The sequence below is a fragment of the Peromyscus californicus genome, unplaced genomic scaffold (assembly GCF_007827085.1).
Source record: "Peromyscus californicus insignis strain IS unplaced genomic scaffold, ASM782708v3 Scaffold_4__1_contigs__length_199733344, whole genome shotgun sequence".
NCBI classification, from domain to species: Eukaryota; Metazoa; Chordata; class Mammalia; order Rodentia; family Cricetidae; genus Peromyscus; species Peromyscus californicus.
This window is the reverse complement of record NW_026294562.1, coordinates 151,875,635-151,896,903: the sequence shown is the minus strand read 5'-3', so window position 1 is coordinate 151,896,903 and position 21,269 is coordinate 151,875,635. Positions and strand designations below refer to the sequence as shown.

At 41.0% G+C, this 21,269-nt stretch overlaps 1 protein-coding gene across 2 annotated transcripts in view; it reads left to right on the top strand.

The window, feature by feature from the left end:
* Window positions 1-21,269, top strand: part of Nell1 (neural EGFL like 1) — an 839,269-nt gene that overhangs the window by 203,498 nt on the left and 614,502 nt on the right. For both annotated transcript variants that reach the window (XM_052761990.1, XM_052761989.1), the window contains exons 6-7: window positions 20,278-20,350; window positions 20,972-21,054. In XM_052761990.1, the coding sequence (XP_052617950.1) occupies window positions 20,278-20,350; window positions 20,972-21,054 (156 nt within the window). The remainder of the gene's footprint in view (window positions 1-20,277; window positions 20,351-20,971; window positions 21,055-21,269) is intronic.

Below are 21,269 nucleotides of genomic sequence, written 5' to 3'. Positions count from 1 at the left end.
GTTCCTTGTCTTCATCTCTTAAGCTGTCTTTTTTCATGGCTCCTGCAGTTGTATCACCTCCTGGGCTGCTCTACCAGTCTGCTCTTCATGCTACTGGCCCAGCCTGCTCTGCTCACAATAGAGTGTGCATGTAGGTAAAGAAAGCAACTCACAGAACGCCTTCTATTGGGCCTAATTCTGCAATACCAGGAGGCAGCATGGTATAAGCCTTACAAAAATAAAATAAAATAAAGAACAGAAGAGTCTGGCTATGTAGTCAGGAGGGTTTGTGGTGTGAGTATGGTATGCAAATGCAAGATTTTATTTTGTTTTGGTCATAATAGAGCTTTCAATTCCATCAGTCATAAGCTTATATAAAGACCAGTCACAGTCTTTTGCTGAGTCATTGGAGTAAGTGCTCCGCCATTTGTCCTGAGTGAGAACAGCAGCTCGGAGAGTAGGCACATTCAGAGTACACTGAAGGTGGTGCAGACTGTCTGGAGCAGTCACAGCTGGAGCAGAGGTCCTGTCTGTGACTTTTTGCATTCAGAGTGCAGTTTTTCCAATGTATCACTAGAGTGTTCAATGCAGCCAGGCTGCCATAATGGCTGTTTGGCTGGTCACAGAGTCAATTTACCTGGCTCCCAACAACTTAGCTTATTTAAATCAAAAGTGAACATCCAAAGGCTGTTTATGTTAAATATCTATTATTGACATTCTTAACAGTACTCTTGTCAACTTTTAAGCTAATACACTTATGAGAATTGGGGCATTCTCTCTGTCTTGAGAACACTCAGAATGCTAGCAACAGGAGGAAACTTGGGTAAGATGATAAAGGGCGTAAGTGAAAAATCCACAGCATGCATCGTCCTCAACAGAGAAGGACTGACCTCTTTCCTCTGAAGATCAGGAGCAAGGCGAGGAAAACACCAATGCTGTACAGCATCCTACTTGATTTTCCAACTAGTGCAAATGAAGGAGTAACAGAACTTTTTCAAATCAGAAAGGAACAGGTAAAACCAGCTCTGTTTGCAGAAATGATGGAAGATTTAGATCATTCTAAAAATTTGTAAGAAAGCTGCTACAGCTCAGAGATGACTTCCATAGTCACAGGTTACAAATTAAACTCACAAGTGTCCAGGATGATTTGTAAACCACAAGAAGTAATCTGAAGACAGATGAAAAGAATAGTCCACATACAGGAGTATCTAAATGAGTGAAACACCGAGCAATGCTTTTAACAAGGAAACAGAGGCTTGTATTTCTACAACTACAAAACTCTGTAAAAAGAAATTAAATACATCTACATAAACAGACCAGCATTTTCTTTTCATTAATTGGGAGATTAATATTATCAAAATTCTAACATGGGAAATCTGATCCCCAAATTCATATGGATCTGCTATCAGTACTTACTGTCCAAAACAACCTTGAGAAGAAAGGTATTTGGAAAACTTCATTTCCCCATTTTGAAACTTCACTCAAAGCTTTAGCCATCAGGTCATTAGCATAAGGATGGATATGTATTTCAACAGAATAAAACTGAGAGTCCTGAAATACAATCATGTGTTTTATGGCTGTTTTGATTTTTAACAAGCTATGTTTGGCCTGCGTGTATATTTACATACCATGTGCATGACTTCTGCATAGTCTGCAAAAAATCAGACTAGTGTGTCCAGTTCCTGGAGCGGAGTTACAGACTGGTGTGAGCTGCCATGTATGTGCTGGGAATGAAATCCGGTCCTCTGCAAGAGCAGCATGTGCTACCAACAGCTGAGCCACCTTTCCAGGGAATTGGCTAATTTTTGACAAGAATGTTATGACCACTGAGGGGAAATAATAGTTTCTTCAACAAATGTTGCTGGATTTCTACATACGAAAGACTGAAACTAGGTTTATTGTTTACAACATATAAAAAAATTAATTTCAAATGGACCAACAATCTAAATATGAGTTAACACCATGAAAGAATAGAAATGGGCAAATTCTGTGATCTTTCATTTTGCAGTAGAGTCTTAGCTATGACACCAAAAAGCATGAGCAGCAAAGGAAAAAGCAGGTCAGTTAGACTTCATCAAAGGGTATCATTAAGCATATGAAAATAAATCCCATATAATAAGAGAAAATGTTTTCTAACTATATGTCTTATAAGGATCTAACACCCAGGACATGTGAAATAAACCAATTAAAACTGTGCTAATAGAGAGGTAGGAGTGGTTTGAAGGTGGATATAATCTTATATGAAATGACTGAAGAGTAAATAAATATTTAAAAATGTTAAAGTGATCTGAATAGATATTTCTCCAAAGATGACCAGAGAGCCCATGAAAGGATGGTCAGCATTATCAATCAGGAAAAGGTAATAAAAACCAAGATGGTGTAATCATCTGTACTATAATCACACAATTATGACATTTTAAAAGTGGAAAACGAAGTGGGAACGAGGGCATGGGTTCCTGTAGCCTATACCTTGCTGGGTGTGAATATAAGATTATAGAGATACTGGAAATGTTTGTTTGTTCCTCAAAATTACAACATATAATTATCATGTGACCCCTAGGTTGATACTCAAAGGACTGAAAACAGAGACCCACTTTTGTATGCCAGTGTCCTTTGTAGCGTTAGTCACAGTTTCCAAAATATGGAAACAACTAGTATGTCCACTCATGTAGGAAGGAATAATCAAAGCATGGTGTGTGCAGACAGCAAGCCATTAAAGGTATGTAGTGCTGTGGGATGTTCTGTATGTTAAATGTGTTGCTCTGATTTCTTAATAAATAAAACACTGATTGGCCAGTGGCCAGGCAGGCAGTATAGGCAGGACATGGAGAGAGGAGAATTCTGGGAAGTGGAAGGCTGAGGCAGAGAGTCGCTGCCAGCTGCCACCATGACAAGCAACATGTAAAAGATACCGGTAAGCCACAAGCCATGTGGCAACTTATAGATTAATAGAAATGGGTTAATTTAAGATATAAGAACTAGATAACAAGAAGCCTGCCATGGTCATACAGTTTATAAGCAATATAAGTCTCTGTGTGTTTACTTGGTTGAGTCTGAGCGGCTGTGGGACTGGTGGGTGAGAGAGATTTGTCCTGACCATGGGCCAGGCAGGACTGAAAAACTCTAGCTACAATGTAGTTGAAACGAGCCTTCAAAATTCACATGAGATACACGGGGCACAGAGACAACTAATGTGTGATTATACTTGCCCTAGTTTCTTTTTCCGTTACTGTGATTTAAACACCCCAACAAAAGCAAACTAAGAGATAAAGGGTTTATGGTGGCTCACAGTTCAGGGGTGTAGTCTATAATTTTGGGACAGTCAAGGCAGTAGAGGACTTGAAACAGCTGGTAACAGAGTCCACAGCAGGAAGCAGATAGTGTTACATGTATGTGCTCAGCTCATTTTCTCTTTTTCATATAATCCAGGGCCCCACCCAGGGAATGGTGCCACCCACAGTGGGTGGGTCTTCCCATTGCATTTAATATAGTTCTCTATAGGCAGGCCCAGCTGTTTATATGGAAGAAACTATGAAAGTTTCTCGGTCTACGCCCCCCTCACCTTGTCCAGACTAATCTCTCCCGTCTGCAGTCCTGCTGTTTATAAAATAATCATTCAGAGGCTTATATTAATTACAAACTGTATGGCCTGTGGTTCAGGCTTCTTACTAGCTAGCTCATAACTTAATTAAGTCCATTTCTATTAATCTATGTATCACCACGTGTTCTGTGGCTTTACCTGTGTCCCATTACATGTTGTTCCTTAGATGGCGGGTTGGCGTCTCCCCACTCTGCCTTTCTTCTCTCATTATCTCTTTTGGATTTTCCTGCCTGGCTCCATCCTGCCCTGCCATAGGCCAATGCAGCTCTATTTATTATCCAATGGAAGCCACACATATTCACAACATACAGAAAGAAATCCCACAGCACCCAGCTATCTCCCAGATGATTCCTGATTTTATCAAATTGACAGTTGACATTAACTACCACACCATTTGCATACAGTCTCATGAGTAAACAAAGTTATTGGGTCAGAGAGGTCAGAGATTACAGGTGATGGGGCAGATGATAATGAGAATGGTTATAAAACATTTATTTGGAGTGATAAGTCATAGAACATTGTGAGTGAACTTGATGCTTTTGAATTGTGCATTTAAAATAGCTAAAATGGCAAATAAATGACCTCAGCTGCATTTCCAAAGTCATAATCAGTAGTCCTGGAATAGAACCTGACACTGTTCACTTCTGACACATTACCAAGAGATGGACATTAGTGATTATGGTATCCTGAGATATCATTTGGGGATCAGTGCATTAGACAGACATAGTGACAGCCATGTAAGAGAGCTTTGGAGACACAGTGATACATATCTGAGTTTGATTACTGGACTTGCTCTCTCAGAGCTGTTGAACTTATACCTGCTTTTGAGACTTATGGATTTATATTCTTTTTAAAATTCTATATGCACACCTGTGTGAGTGTGTATGTATGTATGTAGGTGCATGCACACATATTTGCACAGGTGTGTGTGTGTGTGTGTGCCTCTGTACATATGTGGAGACCAGATGAATATATTGAGTGTCATCTTCTATCTCTTTCCTCTCTGGTTTATTACTTGGAATCAAGGTATCTTCCTGAACCCAAGACTGTGTCTTTCAGCTTGGCTACCAGCCAGCAATCTGTGGATCTTCCTGACTCCACTCCACTTAGTGCTAGGGCAATAGGCATGTGCAGGTCCATGCTTAGCTTGTTACATGGATGCTGGGATCTGAGCTCTGGTCCTCATGATTGCCCTGCAAGTGCTCTGAACTGACAACCCTTTTCTTCAGCCCCTGAGGTGACTGCATTGCATGACACACCAGTGTAAAATCTGGTTCCTACCTTCCTCTGCAACCTGATCTCATGCCACTGTCCCTCTTCTGGCCACAATATAACTGCAGCTGCAGCAATGTCTGAGCCCCCTGAACATGCTAGGGCTTCAGAACGGTTTTCACCTTTCTCTCTCTCTCTATCCCTCCCTCCCTTCCTCTGTCCCTCTGCCTCTCCATTTCTTTCCCTCTCTTTCAAAACTCTGGGGCTCCAGTCATGAAGTTCACATGTCAGTTGGAAGATTTTGTAAGGATCAGCCTTGGCTGTTCCCTCCTACATTTATTTACTCATATACCTCCAGCAGGCTGGTGAAACTAGATGAAGTCTGATTTATCTTGGATAGTTTCAGTCACATGGTTGGCTGGGATAATGTCTGAACCACATGTCTCTCATTATCCAGCAGGCTAGTTTGGACTTGTTTCTGTGGTGATTGGGGATGGTTTAGGAGAGGGAACAGACATGGTTCTTGAGGCCTGGCCTTAGTACTGGCACAGAACAACTTCTAGCATGTCCTACTGAACAAAATGAACCATAAGGCCAGCCCTGTGTTCAAAGCTGCAAAGCAGGCCCCTCTTCTAGGTGAGGTCTACACTGTCGGTCTGGATGGGTAGCTGGAGTTTTCTCCAGTCCTGCCCGGGCCCACAGTTGCTCAGACCCAAATAAACACACAGAGGCTTATATTAATTAAAACTGTATGGCCTAATGGCTCAGGCTTCTTGCTAGCTAGATCTTACATCTTAAATTAACCCATTTCTATAAATCTATACCTTGCCCCATGGCTTATGGCTTACCGGTATCTTTATATCTTGCTTCTCATGATGGTGGCTGGCAGCGTCTCCTGACTCAGGCTTCCTGTTCCTAGAATTCTCCTTTCTCCTTATCCTGCTTATACTATACTTCCTGCCTGACTACTGGCCAATCAGCATTTTATTTATCAACCAAATCAGGGCAATACACATTCACAGCATACAAAACAACATTCCCATCATGGATGTGGGTGCAGAAAGAGGAGCCCCTACACTGAAGTCATTTTCTCATACTTTTTTACTGAAGCATCTCTATTTTATCATATTCACTGGTTTGAACATATAGAGAAGGCTGGCTTCATAAACAGCTGACACATGTAGTCCTACTACATGATGCTGCACTTAGTAGGGCTCCGTGATTGATTTAGGGCTTGTTGTTCCTGTCTTGGAAGACTTGGTAATTTTTAAAGTAGAAAACTTAAAAAATGTGTAATTGTTCCTTGCTATTGTTTGTATGTTTACTTCTTTGTTCTTGCTTTCCGGGCTCAGAACCTGTCTCTATTTTATTTAGAAAATATTTAAAATAGTATCTAGCCCTAAATGATTGTAACCTATTACAAGTTGAAAATATATTAAGTCAAAAATTCATTTAGTTCCTGAGGCATGGTGGTACATCCCTGTAATCCTAAGAATTGGGAGGTGGAGGCAAGAGGATCAGGAGTTCAAGGCTAGTCTCAGCTACACAGCAAGTTCAAATCCAGCCTTGGCTACACGAGGCCATGACAAAAACAAACAAACAAACAAACAAACAAACAAACAAACTGCATTTAGTATGAGTAGCATATCAAAGCCATCCCCATTTTGCATTGCCGAATCTTTCTCCTCTTGATCTTGTGGCCACTGGTCTGTTGTGGCTGTGGCTCTGGGAGGAAGACTGTCAACATGAATGAATGGCCGAGACCAGTCCTCCACAGTAAAGAGTTCATTCACAAATGACAGGGGGCTTCAGTCAGGAGATGAGTGTCATGGCTGGCCATGCTCATATCCATGATGAGGAGAGAAGAAATGGAATTTTAAAAATTAAAATGAAGAAGTGACACAAATAGTTTGGAAACAACTATGTTTGACTGTAAGGCTCAATTATATGGGTGTGGTTAGTTCCACTCCAGTGAAAGACTGCTCAGAGGAGTATTGCTTTAATAGTATCTATTCATTCATGTTTGTTGAGAGGATAATAGTATCCATTCATTCATGGTTGTTGAGAGGATGCATTTTTGGGTGAGTCTTTTGTGGTAGTTCTGTTATCAGGAAGTATGCATGCATTCCATCCATGCCTTGTCCTGACTCCATTTTAGTCAGAGTTTGATAGGAGTCCCTTTTAATTCTGGCAATTTTGACATTGTTTTACCTTATACCCAGAGCCCATAAAAAGACAAAAGCTCAAAATTTGAAATACAGTTTCTATTGAATATGTATTGCTTTCATACTGTTGCAAATTTGAAAAATTAAAAGCTAAACTATCAAAAGTTAGGGACTTCCCGTAGTCTTAAAAATGAGTGAATGCAGAGATTAGGAATTAGACAGTGAATTATCTAGAGTTCTCTAGAGGTACAACACTTATAGAATGAATATGTATAAATGAGGAGTTATTAAATTGGCTCACAGCATGTAGTCTGGGCAGTTTAACAATGTCTGATTCACACTGGAGATTCCAAGAATCTAGTAGCTTCTCATTTCTGAAGGCTGGGTGTCTCCACAGTCCCAATCTGCCACTGAAGGCCTGGAGGATTCCTGGGGAACTGTTGGTCTTCAGTCTATGTGGTAATCCTGAAGAAGTTGGTTCCAATAATGGTGATAGAATGCTGCAGCAACAGAATAGATGGGTTTGCCAGTGACAGTGAAAGCAAGCAGGCTAAAAGGGAAATTTCTTTTTTCCATGCCCTTGCATCTGGGTTGCCACCAGAAGGTGCCATTCAAAATTAGGATGGGTTACTGTGCTTCAGATATTCTGATTAAGGAAATCTCTCATAGGAGTGCTCAACATCTTGGGTTTTCATTGATTCCAGATGCAGTCCAGGCTGACATAGATTAGCCATTGTAGACATTTTACTTGTAAAGTGATAAATAAGTTTGTCACAGAGGTAATTCAGATTGAATATGTATATGCGTTAAAGCTACTTGGCATGTAAGAGGCTGCACTACACACAGTCCATCTTGTCTCTCTTGTGTACTTTATGCTGTGCTTCTCTCCACACCATAGAAGTGATACACACACTTTTGTATTTAGAGGAACCTCTACTTTAGTTACGAGTATACGACTGAGAGAACAATTGTCCCCATCTGTTGTCGTCTTGGAATGTATGACTTTCTAGGCACGAGGGGTCTTGGGCATCCGTGCTTATGTGCACAGAGAGGACATGAAGAAGACATGTAGAGAACACAGAGAAGACATGGAGAGGATACAGGCAAGTCGTGGAGAGTACACAGGAAGACACAGAGATGATGTGGAGAGGATACAGAACACAGAGAGAACAACCCGGAGGATGGGAAAAGTTCTGAGCCTGGACAGTTGTTTAGCTGCAGATGTAGGTGGGGGGATGTGGACAAGAGAGCTAATAACTTAGTGCTTTTGAGGCTTCAGACTTCTGCTCTTCATCATTACCTAAGCTAATTATACCTCACATTCAGAGGATCCTAATGAGCTAGTGATTATTATCTCCATTGTACAGCTAAGTCAATGGGACTCTGAGAGATTAAGCGATCTGCCAACCCCACACAACCCATAAGTGATGGAAATGATACTTAAGCCTAGGTTTTTCCCCCTCACAGTCTGATCATTCATCCAACAGGTATTTATTAAAAGCTTCATAGGGGTGGGGGAGCACACACATGCTTCATTCTTGATAGAGAAACATCTCATGTGTCATGGATGTGACCAAACCTATTATTTATTCTGGATTTCCAGGGCTAGAGAGAACAGTTGATTCTTGGGAAAAGAGATAGAAGGGGCTGCCTGTTCCACATAGCCTATTTCCTTGGGCAGCAGGATAGTTCTCCTTGCCTTCCAGCAGTAGTATGAATAGTTATTCAGGGGATGCTCACAGGGATCTCAAATATCATCTCCTCAGAATTCTGGGCACCAGACAATGCTCCTGGCTATTGGTGAGATATGATGACTTGGGTACAGGGAGTATGTCAGCGTCTCATTACAGAAATTACCTCCTGATTAATTCAGTGCTGCAAAACTCTGCCTGAAGAGGAGGCAGTCACATCTTGAGAGTCAGCACATCTTAGGGCTTTGCACATTCATCCTTGGGATTCTGCCTCCTGGGCCAAGGCACACACCTGCTTTATCGCTCTGCAGTTAAATGCATATGATGTGTTTCGGGCTAAAATAACATTATTCTCTATTTTTAAATATTAATGTGTGGCTTCCTAGGCAAAGTAAAGCAAGAGCATCTCACATGTCAAGCCCTGGTGGATTGTCACAGACAGCTGATAACAGCCATGCAGATTGAGGAGCACAGAATGAGGCATGGCCTTGGTGAGGGGTACATAAGCCTCTCTACCACTGGAGTCCCCTGTGAAACATACACACAATCTGGGAATTTCTGTACCTCAGAACAGCATCTTTCTCAGGAACTAGCTATCCAGTGGAGAGGGACATGATTGTCACAGATTTTCATTTCTGGGATGGTTGACTACCCACTCATTTTCCCTGTCATGCATTTTAACTGTTTGTGCTCTTATTTCAGAGTATTAAAAATGAATAAACCACTGGATGGCGGTGGTGCACTCCTTTAATCCCAGCACTCAGGAGGCAGAACCAGGTGGATCTCTGAGTTCAAGGCCAGCTTGGTCTACAGAGCAAGATCTAGGACAGGCACCAAAACTACACAGAGAAACCCTGTCTCAAAAAACCATAAATAAATAGATAGATAGATAGATAGATAGATAGATAGATAGATAGATAGATAGATAAAAAATTTGAAAAATAAATAAACCTAGAGGAACTGCAGTGAGTTTGCGATGCTTCAGGGGTTGATTGTAGGGACTGAGGATATAGCTTAATAGGTAGGGTGCTTGCCTCATATACACAGGGCCCTGGACTCAATCTTTAGTACTGCATAGACTTGGATTGGTGGCACACACTTGTAATTCCAGTGCTTAAGGGGTAGATGCAGGAGGATCAGAATTTCAAGGTCATGCTCAGTTGGCTATAGGGAACCTGAAGCCAGCCTGGGCTACCTTGTCTCAAAAGATCTAAAGGGAGTAAGGGTAAAGAGACGAGGGACTCGATGTTCTGATAGCTTCTAAACAGGTCTCCAGGAGGATTCCCAACTAAAGCATTTCATGCAGGTCAAGGTTGGTTTCTCTCTCTCTCTCTCTCTCTCTCTCTCTCTCTCTCTCTCTCTCTCTCTCTCTCTCTCTCACATATATAGATATGGTGTATATATATAGATATATCTATATATATCTATATATCTGTCTCTGTCTCTCTGTCTCCTGAAAGTCTTTCCTTTCCCCTTTTATTTTGTTTAACCCCATCAAGGGTCTCATGTAATCCAAGCTGGGTGACACTGAACCACTGAACCTGTGACCCTCCCACCTGTAATCCTAAATTCTGGAATTATCCTTTGTTAACGTGGTGCTGGGGATTCCACCCAGGGCTTCATGCATGCTAGGCAAACACTCTACCAAGGACATCCCCAACCCCGAATGCTTTCTCTTACCTGGTCATCTCTCTCCCCTTTAACAGCCGAGCTGTCGCTGCAAAGTAAAATTGATTACAACTTTCCCTTAATGCAGCAGCTGTTGTTTCTCACCTCAGCTGCTTCCCATAATCCCGCAGATGGTAAACATATGTTTATGGGCACAAAGCAAAAGAAGCTGTATTGGGTTCCTCCCGTTCTTAATTCCTATTTTCCCTTTCATGCAGAAAGCTGGAATCGCAGCACTGGAAAGTGTATACGTTTACAGATTAATATTTCTCTGCGTTAAGACTTTGGAAACAGCAGGGCAGCTAATGATATGCTAATGAGCTGACAGTTTTTATGGATCATAATGAAAGTCGACAAGTGTCTTTCTTGGCTTTTATGCAAGCTGGGATATTTTATTCACTGTCTTCGGGGCAGAGCTAGGCGATGGGTTGCATCTTGAAAATGCTCCTCACCAGCCCTTCCTTCCCGTGATCCTGTTGTCAGAGCTTGGGTGTCTGCCAGCTTATAAATGGAACACATCTTCATCCATATATTTACATGCCTGGCAGGAAACGCTCCCACTGCTTTGCCTCTCCCTTTCAAAGCAATTTGTTTCAGTGTTTTTAGCATACAAAAAAACCCCAGAACCAGTTTCTTCAATGTAAACAGAGATCTGCAGGGAAATAAGAGCGTTAAAAAAGAATTAGCATTTGTTTGGCCTTAAAGCATCTTTCATTTGTGTGAGAGAGTGCTGAGTGTCTAGGAGGGTTTGCTAATCTCAGTTATCTTATATGTAAGAGGGTCTTAATGGCATCAGTTTCTGATTTTTTTTATTATATCTTTCTATTTTTCTTACCGAACAACAAAAAATGTTGGAAATAATAGGAGTTAGTTTCACAAACATTAAAAACCCCAAATGTAGCACCTATTAGTGGGAATTTATTTTTCAATTGCATGGCAAGCCGTCTGCAGGAGCTAGAGCTGGCAACAGGTGGATTAGAGGAAAGGAGGAGAATGGGTTCCTTCTCTGCCTTCCATCCTGACCAACAGCAAACTTGTGGGTTCTTCATTTGAGGTGTTCCCTGGGGTTTCACACCCTCCTGAGACGTAGCTCCATGGACAAAGAGCAAGTTAGTAAAATAAATGTGAGGGTGGTGTGTGGATGACATCAGGCTACCTAGAAGCAGCTCTTCTCTTCAGTGTTTAAAACTGCTCCAGCAAATGGCTGGCATCAAATGTAAATGACTTGGTAGACACTGGGCAATGAAGACAAGCTGCAGTCATTTCAGTAAGAAGAGCTCTTTACTTCAGTGTTTTGCAGCTGTGGGACTCCTGCAGATTATCGCTTTAATTAGGGTTTCTATTGCTGTGAAGAGATGACACGACTACAGCAACTCTTATAAAGGGAAACATTTAATTGGGGTGGCTTACGTTTTCAGAGGTTTAGTCCATTATCATCGTGGTGGGACATGGCAGCAAGCTGGCAGACATGGTGCTGGAGAAGGAGCTGAGAGTTCTTGTATATCTTGACCTGCAGGCAACAGGAAGTAGTCTGAGTGTCACAATGAGTGAAGCTTGATCAATGGAGACCTCAAAGTCCACCCCACAGTGAGATGCTTTCTCCAACAAGGCCACACTTTCTCCAACAAAACCACACCTCCTAATAATGCCACTCTCTACAAGCTTATGAGGGTCAATTACATTCAAACTACCACAGTTATGCGTTTTAAGCTTTGGCATCGTGTGGCACCCTAGTGCCTGCTTGGGGTCAGAAGACCTGTACTGTTTGGTTTAGGATGTAGGTGCACAGCAGGAAAGCTATTAAAAGTATCAAAGCCTTAAGTTACTTACAGGTCAAGGGAGTAGGTTATTTGGCCCCAGCTCAGTTCTCATTTTGAGTAACAAAACCACTGCAGAAGCTTTTCCAAAATGTTCTTAGTTGTCCATTCCTCATAGTCTTGAGACTTCTGATATGTGTCCTTAGGTTAAAAAAGAATGCTCTGTGTGATCAAAACTCCGAAAAATATGTTCCAATATTGTGCAACAGGCTTCAGGAATTTGGTGCTCTTAGAATATTTACTATGTAGACAATGCAAACTCTAAGACATAGGAAGAACAGAGAATACTGGGATGTATGCTCTTGATCCTCAGTTTGTGTATCCAGCAGCCCAACCAGCTTCCATTCAGTACCAAGACAGTGAACTGCACATGTGGGAGGTGTTAGACGCTACTCTCCCAACACTGAACTTTTAGCAAATAAACCTTCTTGCTCTGAAAGAAAATAATTGACAGCAGACCAAGCTATTCTAGATTGGTCTGGAGCAGCTTTTGAAAATGCAGAGTCCTGGGTCCTTTCCGAGCCCACTGAAATGCAGATTACTGGCTCCTTTCCAACCCAAACAAACAGGAGTCTAGCAGGGTTGGTCCAGGACCAAACGTGTTTAATGGATACTAAAGGTATTTCAGAATCATGGAGCTTGAAATTTGAGAAAGTCTGACAGGATAAATGATATGAAATAAAACATAGGTAATGAGGCCAACTGAGGCCAGCTAACACAGGCCCAGAATGCTGCTGAAAAGAACATGGGCCCATCGTGCTGTGTTAGATATAGTCCAAGTACTTCAGATGAGTATGGATGCATTTCGAGATAAATGAGGAGGGATAAGGAAACTCACTCAGTCTTTTACCTTTCATGACTTCTTTTTTTGAGAGAAGTTGCAGTACTGGAAGGCTCCTTTTTGTCCATGGAAATCCTCACAGGTGAATTTTTGTGTGGAGGAAAAAGGTTGAGGGAGATATTTTGTAGCCTACCTTTATATTTATAAAAGTAGTGGTTTAAAAATCTTAAATTTAATTAAATTATTTTTAGCATGACAAATGTTCATCCTCCCATTGTGTCATTTATCCTGTTATTGTTCAGCTAGACACAATAGAGTCACCTGGGAAGAGGAAACTTCAGTTGAGGAATTGCCTCCATCTGACTGGCCCGTGGGCATGTCTGTGGGGGCATTTTCTTAATCAAGAACTGATGTCAGAGAGGGTCCAGCCCACTGTGGGTGGTGCCATGCCTAGGCAGGTGGGCCTGGACTGTATAAGAAAAGCAGCTGAGCAAGCCAGGGAAACAGCATTTCTCCATGGTCTTTATTTTAGTTCCTGCCTAGGGTTCCTGCTTTGGCTTCACTTCATTGTAACATGTAAATCAAATGAAAACCCATTTTCTTCCCAAGGTGTTTGTGGTCTCTGTTTTATCGCTGCAACAGAAAGCAAAGTAGGACTGAAATTGTTACCATAGAGCAGGCTATTGCTGTGGTGGACCTGATCGTGTTGGTTTGGGAAAGGATTGTGAAAGGCTTTTGATGCTTTGGGCTAGGAAATCTATAGAGCAAATCTTGATAGCAAATCTATCAAGCTTAATAGGCTATTCTGTGGAAGCCTGATAGATAAGAATGCTGACATAAATGCAGACAATGGAGGTCTGGCTTGTGAAATTGCAGAGGGACATTTGAGAGACCCTCACAGACTCTATCAGGGCTGTTTTTGTGTTAAGTTTGACTTAAGGAAAAGAGGTCATCAATTTGAGAAAGAGATAAGAAGGGGGCATAGGAGAGTTTGGATGGAAGAAAGGGAAGGTGGTGAACCAGCCTGACTCCATCTTAAGCTTGAAAGTCATCTTATGGTAAAGACAAACTAGGTTTATTCCTGTTTATGTTTAAACTTCTGTTTCTCAAGGATTGGGCTACACCTTACCTGCAGCCTTAACTACAAATGGTTCTGTACTGCCTTTTCTAGGAAACGGCAACCATGTCTTTGCTTCAAGAAGTTATCTAACTATTTTACAACCCTTCCTTTGTTTCAAAAGGTTGTTATGACTACCTTGTTGTGACTACCTGTTGTTATGACTACCTTGTTATGACCACCTCTCAACATGTCTTTGTTTCAGGAGGTCATTATGACTAACTTATTATGGTTATGTTCTGCTCCTATAACCCTGCCTATTTTGCATGCCAAACCCCACATTTGGAAACCTCCTACCTCTGAGCTTTAAAAACCTTATCTTCTTCACATCCACGGCTGACCTATTGAACCTCATCTTAGCAGGGAGGCAGCTCATGTACAGAAATTAAAAAAAAAAGCTTGCTTTAATTAATTGGCCATGATGATTTAGGTTGGTGATTTTTCTCTTCACATCTTTGGGATTAACAAAGGGGGAAATTATTTTCTAAGTAAACTATATCTAAAATGAATGTTTATAAACTGTAACCACAATAAATTTTGAAAAACTGTAACCATAATAAATTTTGAAAGGAAAAAACAGAACCTGTGGATATGAAACCTTTGCTTTGTTGGGACAAAAGATGCTGGTTAACTGGGGCTGAAATATCAGCTGTGATTTTCAAGAGGTGAGTAGGAATCTTCTGAGAATTCTGGAGTTTTTCCTCAAGGTCAGAACACAGGAGGTGTAGTCAAAAGGGGGCCAAGACTGTATCACAAGCTGGTAGCTGAACTTGGTGATTTTGGTGGCAGGAAAGCTGTCGGATTGAAGGGTCATGGAAAGCTGCTGAAGCTTGGTACTCTGAGGCAGCACTGGAATGTTTATGAAGAGAGGCCATCTGGAAAGGTGCAACTCATTTGCAGTGGAGATACAAAGATTGAGTGAATCATGGAGAGAAACTGAGGCTTGTCACTATGAAAGGACAAGAAAGGCTTCAGTGAAGACACAGCTTCACTTACAGTGGAGACCCTAGCATATTGCTAATGACAAGACCATGGGACAATCACCAAGGACAGCATAGGTGTGGTGTGGAATCAGCCTAGAAGACAAGCTGTGTATGCTGTGGATGGCAGAACTGGAGAATCTGAGCCATCAAGGCCCTTTGGAGGCTAGAAAATTGTGTGTTTCAGATGTCAGACATTGAGATAGAGGATTTGGAGCTACAATGCTGGACTTGGTTTTGCTTAAGAATGCTTGTTTTTATGTCCCTGTTTTTCAGTTTTGGAAGAAAGTATTCAACTTACATTTTATTTTACCAAAATCTACAGCTAAGAGACTTTGGTCTTTAAAAGTCATTGAACTTTTAAACTGATGAAATTTTTAAAGACTTGTGGAATTCTTGAAGTTGGACTGTGTTTTTTGCTGGGGACACACAAGAAAGCAAAGGTTGTGGTGTCATGGTGGTATGTTTGTGTGTAAAGTTAAAAAGAAGTCAGTTGTGCTGGTTAGTTTTCTTCACCTTGACACAAACTAGAGTCACCTGGGAAAGTGCAATCTCAATTGAGGAATTACCTCGATCAGATTGTGCTGTTGGGCATGTATGTGAGACTTTTCAAATTTGCTTACTAATTAATGTCAGAGGGCCCAGTCCATGGGGACTGTACCACCACTATGCAGGTGGACCTGGGTTATATGAGAAAGCAGTCTGAGCAAGATGGGGAAGCAGGCCAGGCAGCAGCTTTCCTCCATGGTCTCTGCTTCAGTTCTTGCCTCCTCATTCCTGCTTTGGCTTCCCTTGATGATGGACATTTAAGACAAATAAACCCTTTCCTCCTTCAGAATGTTTATCACAGTACCAAAAAGCAAAGTAAGATAGTACAGTCCCATGTCACCAATGTCTAGTCACTGCATGATCAACATGGTGAGTCAATGCAAGAACCCCTGGTCCTTATTTTGGGGAGGATGTGGGATGCCAGCATTCCTTGGGTCCCAAGTATGTACATTTACACCAAGATTTCTGTCAGTTACACACATAGTATACTCACACTTCTGTGGGCACAATTACACTTACACACACACTTCTGTGGTGTGTTACATGCATGTTTATAGCAACACTTTGGTAGGGCACCTGCACATTTATACCTACACTTTTGTGGGCCATATGCACATTTATACCATATTTCTGTCAGATACACGCACACACACATTTCTATGGTTCACGTGCACATTTACATCTACTCTGTGGGTTATACACACAATTATACCCACTCTTCTGTGGGTTATGCACATAATCACATCCCTCTTCTATGGGTTATACACACAATCATATCCACTCTTGTGTGGGTTATGCATACAGTCACACCCCTCTTGTGTGGGTTATGCACACAATCACACCCCTCTTCTGTGGGTTATGCACACAATCACACCCCTCTTCTGTGGGTTATGCACACAATCACACCCACTCTTCTATGGGTTGTGCACGTTTACATCCACCTTTTTGTGAGTTGCAGTTGGTATTGCTGTCCTGTCTCCAGCATTCTTTCAACCCAGCATCGATTTGTATCCATTCTGCATCAAGTTAACATCTTGATTCATGTGGCAAGAACAAGTTTTCATGCCCACGTGTGGGCTGACCCCTATGACTTTTTCTCAGAAAAAATACTGAGTGCTTTGGGTTTTTGTGTTAATGAGCATTGGGAAGCTGTCAGCTCTTCTTTCAGTTCTTTTTCAAGCCAACATCATTGACCTTCACCTAATGATCTGTGACACACATACAACACAACACACATACACACACACACACCCCACAAACACACACACCACACACACACACACCACACACCACATACACACACACCCCCTACACCCTCACACATACACCACACACACCATACACACCACACACACCTACACACAAACACCACACACCACACACACACATATACACACACACATTGCACACAAGCACTCATGTACACACCACACACACATATACATACACCACACAATACACTACACACACACACACACACACACACACACACACACACACACACACACACACACCAGAGATCAAAGGAGGAAAAAGAGAAGCAAGGAAGGGTAGTAGGAAGTGATTTGTAACTTATTTTTTAATCTGAAATGAGTCAGGTCTCTTCAAAGAAGGCTACAGAAGGCTATCATGCCCTAGATTGCTATTAGGCCAATAGATGTCTCATCTTTTCAAGGTGATTTTCCACTTTTGTGGGGAAGAGATAATTTATAGAAAGCACATACATTTCTGAGAACTCTTCCCATGGGTTGGTTATTCCACCTCTTCTGACAGGAATGGGTGGCCTGGTCCTCTCCTGACACATGTGTGTCTTCTGTACACCTCTGTATCACCAAGATTGACCAGTACTCTGTTTTGATTTGCCTGGGAGTTTCTCAGTTTTAGCAATAAGATTGTTATAGAAAACCTCTACATATTGGGCAAACCAGGATGGCTGGTTATTCTAAATCTATCTAAAATCTACTTGATTACATAGGTATTTTCTTTTTAAAGAAGAAATACATTTAATATTATATTTTTGCTTTGTAATTTAAAATATATTGTACTTTCTACATATGAAATATTTTATAGATTTTAGTAAATGTACACAATGATGGGCTCTTTGTGAATTTTTACATAAGTATCCTGTTTTGTTCATGTTTACCCCATCTCTCCCTATTGTCTCCCTACTGCTCTGTCTTCTCCCACAATTTTCCTTCTTCACCACAGAGGTAACCCTCTTCTGCTATTACATCTCTCACTCACACACACAGAGTTTCTGTGCATGACAGAATGCTCAACACTTTGCTTTCTCTTTCTTTCCCATTTTCCTTTGTTGTCCCATCCTCCACTGAGACTTTTTCTTCCTTCCCTACACAGACCTGCTTAGGTTTCTTATAGACAGATGTTTTCTAGCATGGCATTTAATTTTCTGTGGTGGTTTGTTCTTTAATGGAAATCAATAGTTTTGTCTATATAAGTGTATATTTCTACACACACTATATACATACATAAATGGAAAAGCAGTTAAAAAAATAAGAGTCTCACAGGTGACAGTGCAGATTCAGATGCCTGTTCAATTGACCCAAATCTTGTGTTAGAAGGATTGTTAGCTTTTGGATGCAGCACCTCCCGTCCAGGTGACTGATGCTCATAGAAGGTGGCTCTCTTCTTGTGTAGTCCACACAGTAAGCTAGAGTCAAGGTTTAGAACTTGGCTTCACCCGACTTCTAAGCGTAGATTCTATCTGTCTATCTGTCTGTCTGTCTATCTATATCTATATCTATATCTATATCTATATCTATATCTATATCTATATCTATATCTATATCTATATCTATATCTATCTATCATCCACCTATCCATCCACCCATCCATCCATCCACCCACCCACCCATCCATCCACCCATCTACCCACCCACCCACCCACCCACCCACCCACCCACCCACCCATCCATCCATCCATCCATCCATCCATCCATCCATCCATCCATCTATCTATCTATCTATCTATCTATCTATCTATCTATCTATCTATCTATCTATCTATGTTTTTCAAGACAGGGTGTCTCTGTGTAACAGCTCTGAGTGTCCTGGAACTCAGTCTTTAGCCTAGGCTGGGCTCCAACTCACAAAGATCTGCCTGCCTCTGCCTCCTGAGTGCTGGGATTAAAAGTGTGCACCACCACTGCCTGACGAATTTTTTCTTTTCAAGTGCCAATATGTTTGAAAGTTGCCCTGCCTTTTGAAGTAATTGTTTGGCTCTGAAAGATGGAACATTTTTTGTATCTGAGAAAAGCTGATTCAGGTTGCATTAATCACTGCATGAGTTTATAAATTAATAGTGAGGAAAAGTGGCAGGTTCCTCTCCCATGGTGAAGCCAGTTCCCCTTGTGATCATAAGCACTGCTTCCTGTCCAAAGACAATGAGGTTCAAAAAAGTGCAGAGTTGTGCTGTTGATCTGCTTTGATCCTGTTATTTCTATTAATATTTCCAATTAAATTTTATATCAGAAATAATAAGAGAGCAACACATGCTGACTGCTTGTTTAGAAGGCATGCACATAAATGTTAAATGTTAGTCTCTCCAAAGACTTGCACACTATCTTAAGCCTATATTTTATTTATAGATGAAGCTCAATATTCTGAACCAGTGTCCGCATCTACCATCTGTTCTCTTCTATCTCTTCCAATAGATCTAAGGGAAAAAAATCCCTCTAAAAACAGAATCTTAAATTTAACTTGAAAAATCCCAAAGCCAAGCCAATGTTTTCGTTGAGAGATCAGTCCCCGATGACTGTCTTAAATTTGGTCTTTTCTTCCAGACTGAACTGTAGTGTTAAAGCAGTTCTTTCTCCTCGGAGATGTTGATCAAGTTTTAAGACTCCAGAAGACTCAGTGTTGTTCAATTAGTTAAAGAGTGAAAATTATTGCTTAGTTTTTCTTTGATATCTCATTTTATTTCCTTAACTAAATGAGTCCACAGACGTGTTTATTAAGGTTGGGAGTATGGCTCCATGGGTAAAGCACTTGCCATGCAAACCTGTGGACTGGAGTTTGGAGCTCCAGCACCTAGTAAATGCTGAGTGGGAATGGACACCTACCTGTCATCCTAGCACATAAGAGGCAGAGACGGGATGCCAAGAGCCAGTTGGGTAGCTAGAGTATCTAGAGGGCTTTAGGTTCAAGTGAGGAACCTGCCTCAATATATACCAATTGAAGAAGATGCCTGACTGCTACATTCATGTGGGCACATGTGCATGCATGTATATCCTAACACTCAGGCCCACACTCATATAGACAGCACACACATATGCACATACACTATACACAGACATATGCAAAAATCAGAAATCTTTAATGTATTTATTCCCATTTAAAAAAATAAGCCTTGTAAATCATCATTAATCAATATTCCAGGTTGAGTAGGACATAAAGGAGTTTATATTCCACAGTGGCTTTTTAACTTGATAGTTTATGAATGCAGATAGTTTCTAATGCACCCTTGGTGTTGTTCTTGCTGGTATTGACCAGAAGGAGTTAACCATGGCCTTCTGAAGATAAATGTACAAACGATTTCTAGACATGGGTGATTTGGAGCAGTGGAATGGTCCTGGCCAAGGCTGACTTGCCTTTGGAGTGAACTAGCCTTGCTAAACACCATCTGGCATGCATGGATGTGGGCTTCACAGGGCCACTGGCAACTGTCATTCATTGTTACTTCCCTTTTCCTTGTCAGGGGATCATCCAAGACGGCAAGATCATCTTCATGCCGAACGGGTTCATCACACAGTGTCCCAACCTAAATCGCAGTAAGTGGCACTTAGGCACATCTGAATGTAATATTATATGACTTGTTCCTAGTGTTGGACAAAAACATCTGGAAGGATGTCCACAAATTATATAAGATTGACTTTGGAGAGGGTGGAAACAGTAAAAGGAGTATCTGTTGTAGATATTACTGTGTCTTTCAAGCTTGCAAAAAGATTTTGTGTTCTTCACAAAATTAGAGTTTGAGAGTAAGAAAGGATTAGACAATGAGTTCTGTACATAAGAACAAAAACACATGTAATATGATTATATAAATATATGTTTAAGGTAAAAAAATGTATCTCACAGAACCATTTTTTAAATTTGTTGACCTGAGTGTGAGTTACTCCTTGGAAGGTTTCCTCTTTTTATTAGTCACCTTTCAATTCATATGAGGATTTAGTTTAAAAATCATGTTCTTTTCAGTTAACTGCCTCTTCTTTTCCATTTTTTTATTATTAATAAAAGTGAGGGAAACAGCATCAGGACCAGAAATCCCATCATTTCCCGCAAATTTTAATCCCAAGAAAGCAAACTCCTTGTATAGTTAAATAACTCATTTCAAGTTTCTCTTTCTTGTGTGAGCACATGATCAACACGTACCTTTTGTTTTCTTTATTGAGCTTGTCCAACATGCAGTGATTTCCTGAGCCTGGTTCAAGGAATAATGGATTTGCAAGAGCTTTTGGCCAAGATGACTGCAAAAGTAGGTGTCCAAATTCATTGCAATGTTCTGTCTCTAGGTCCTGTCTAGAATTCAGAGCGATCTGTTTTAATGGAAAAACTTTTAGCTTGGCATGTGTAAAGTGCTACTACAAAATGTTTTATTTTTGCTTGAAATGGGACTACCTGTAGTAAGCACAATGACTGAGGTCTTTGATAAGATTAGGCTGTATCACAATGGTTTTCTTAGAAGTATTG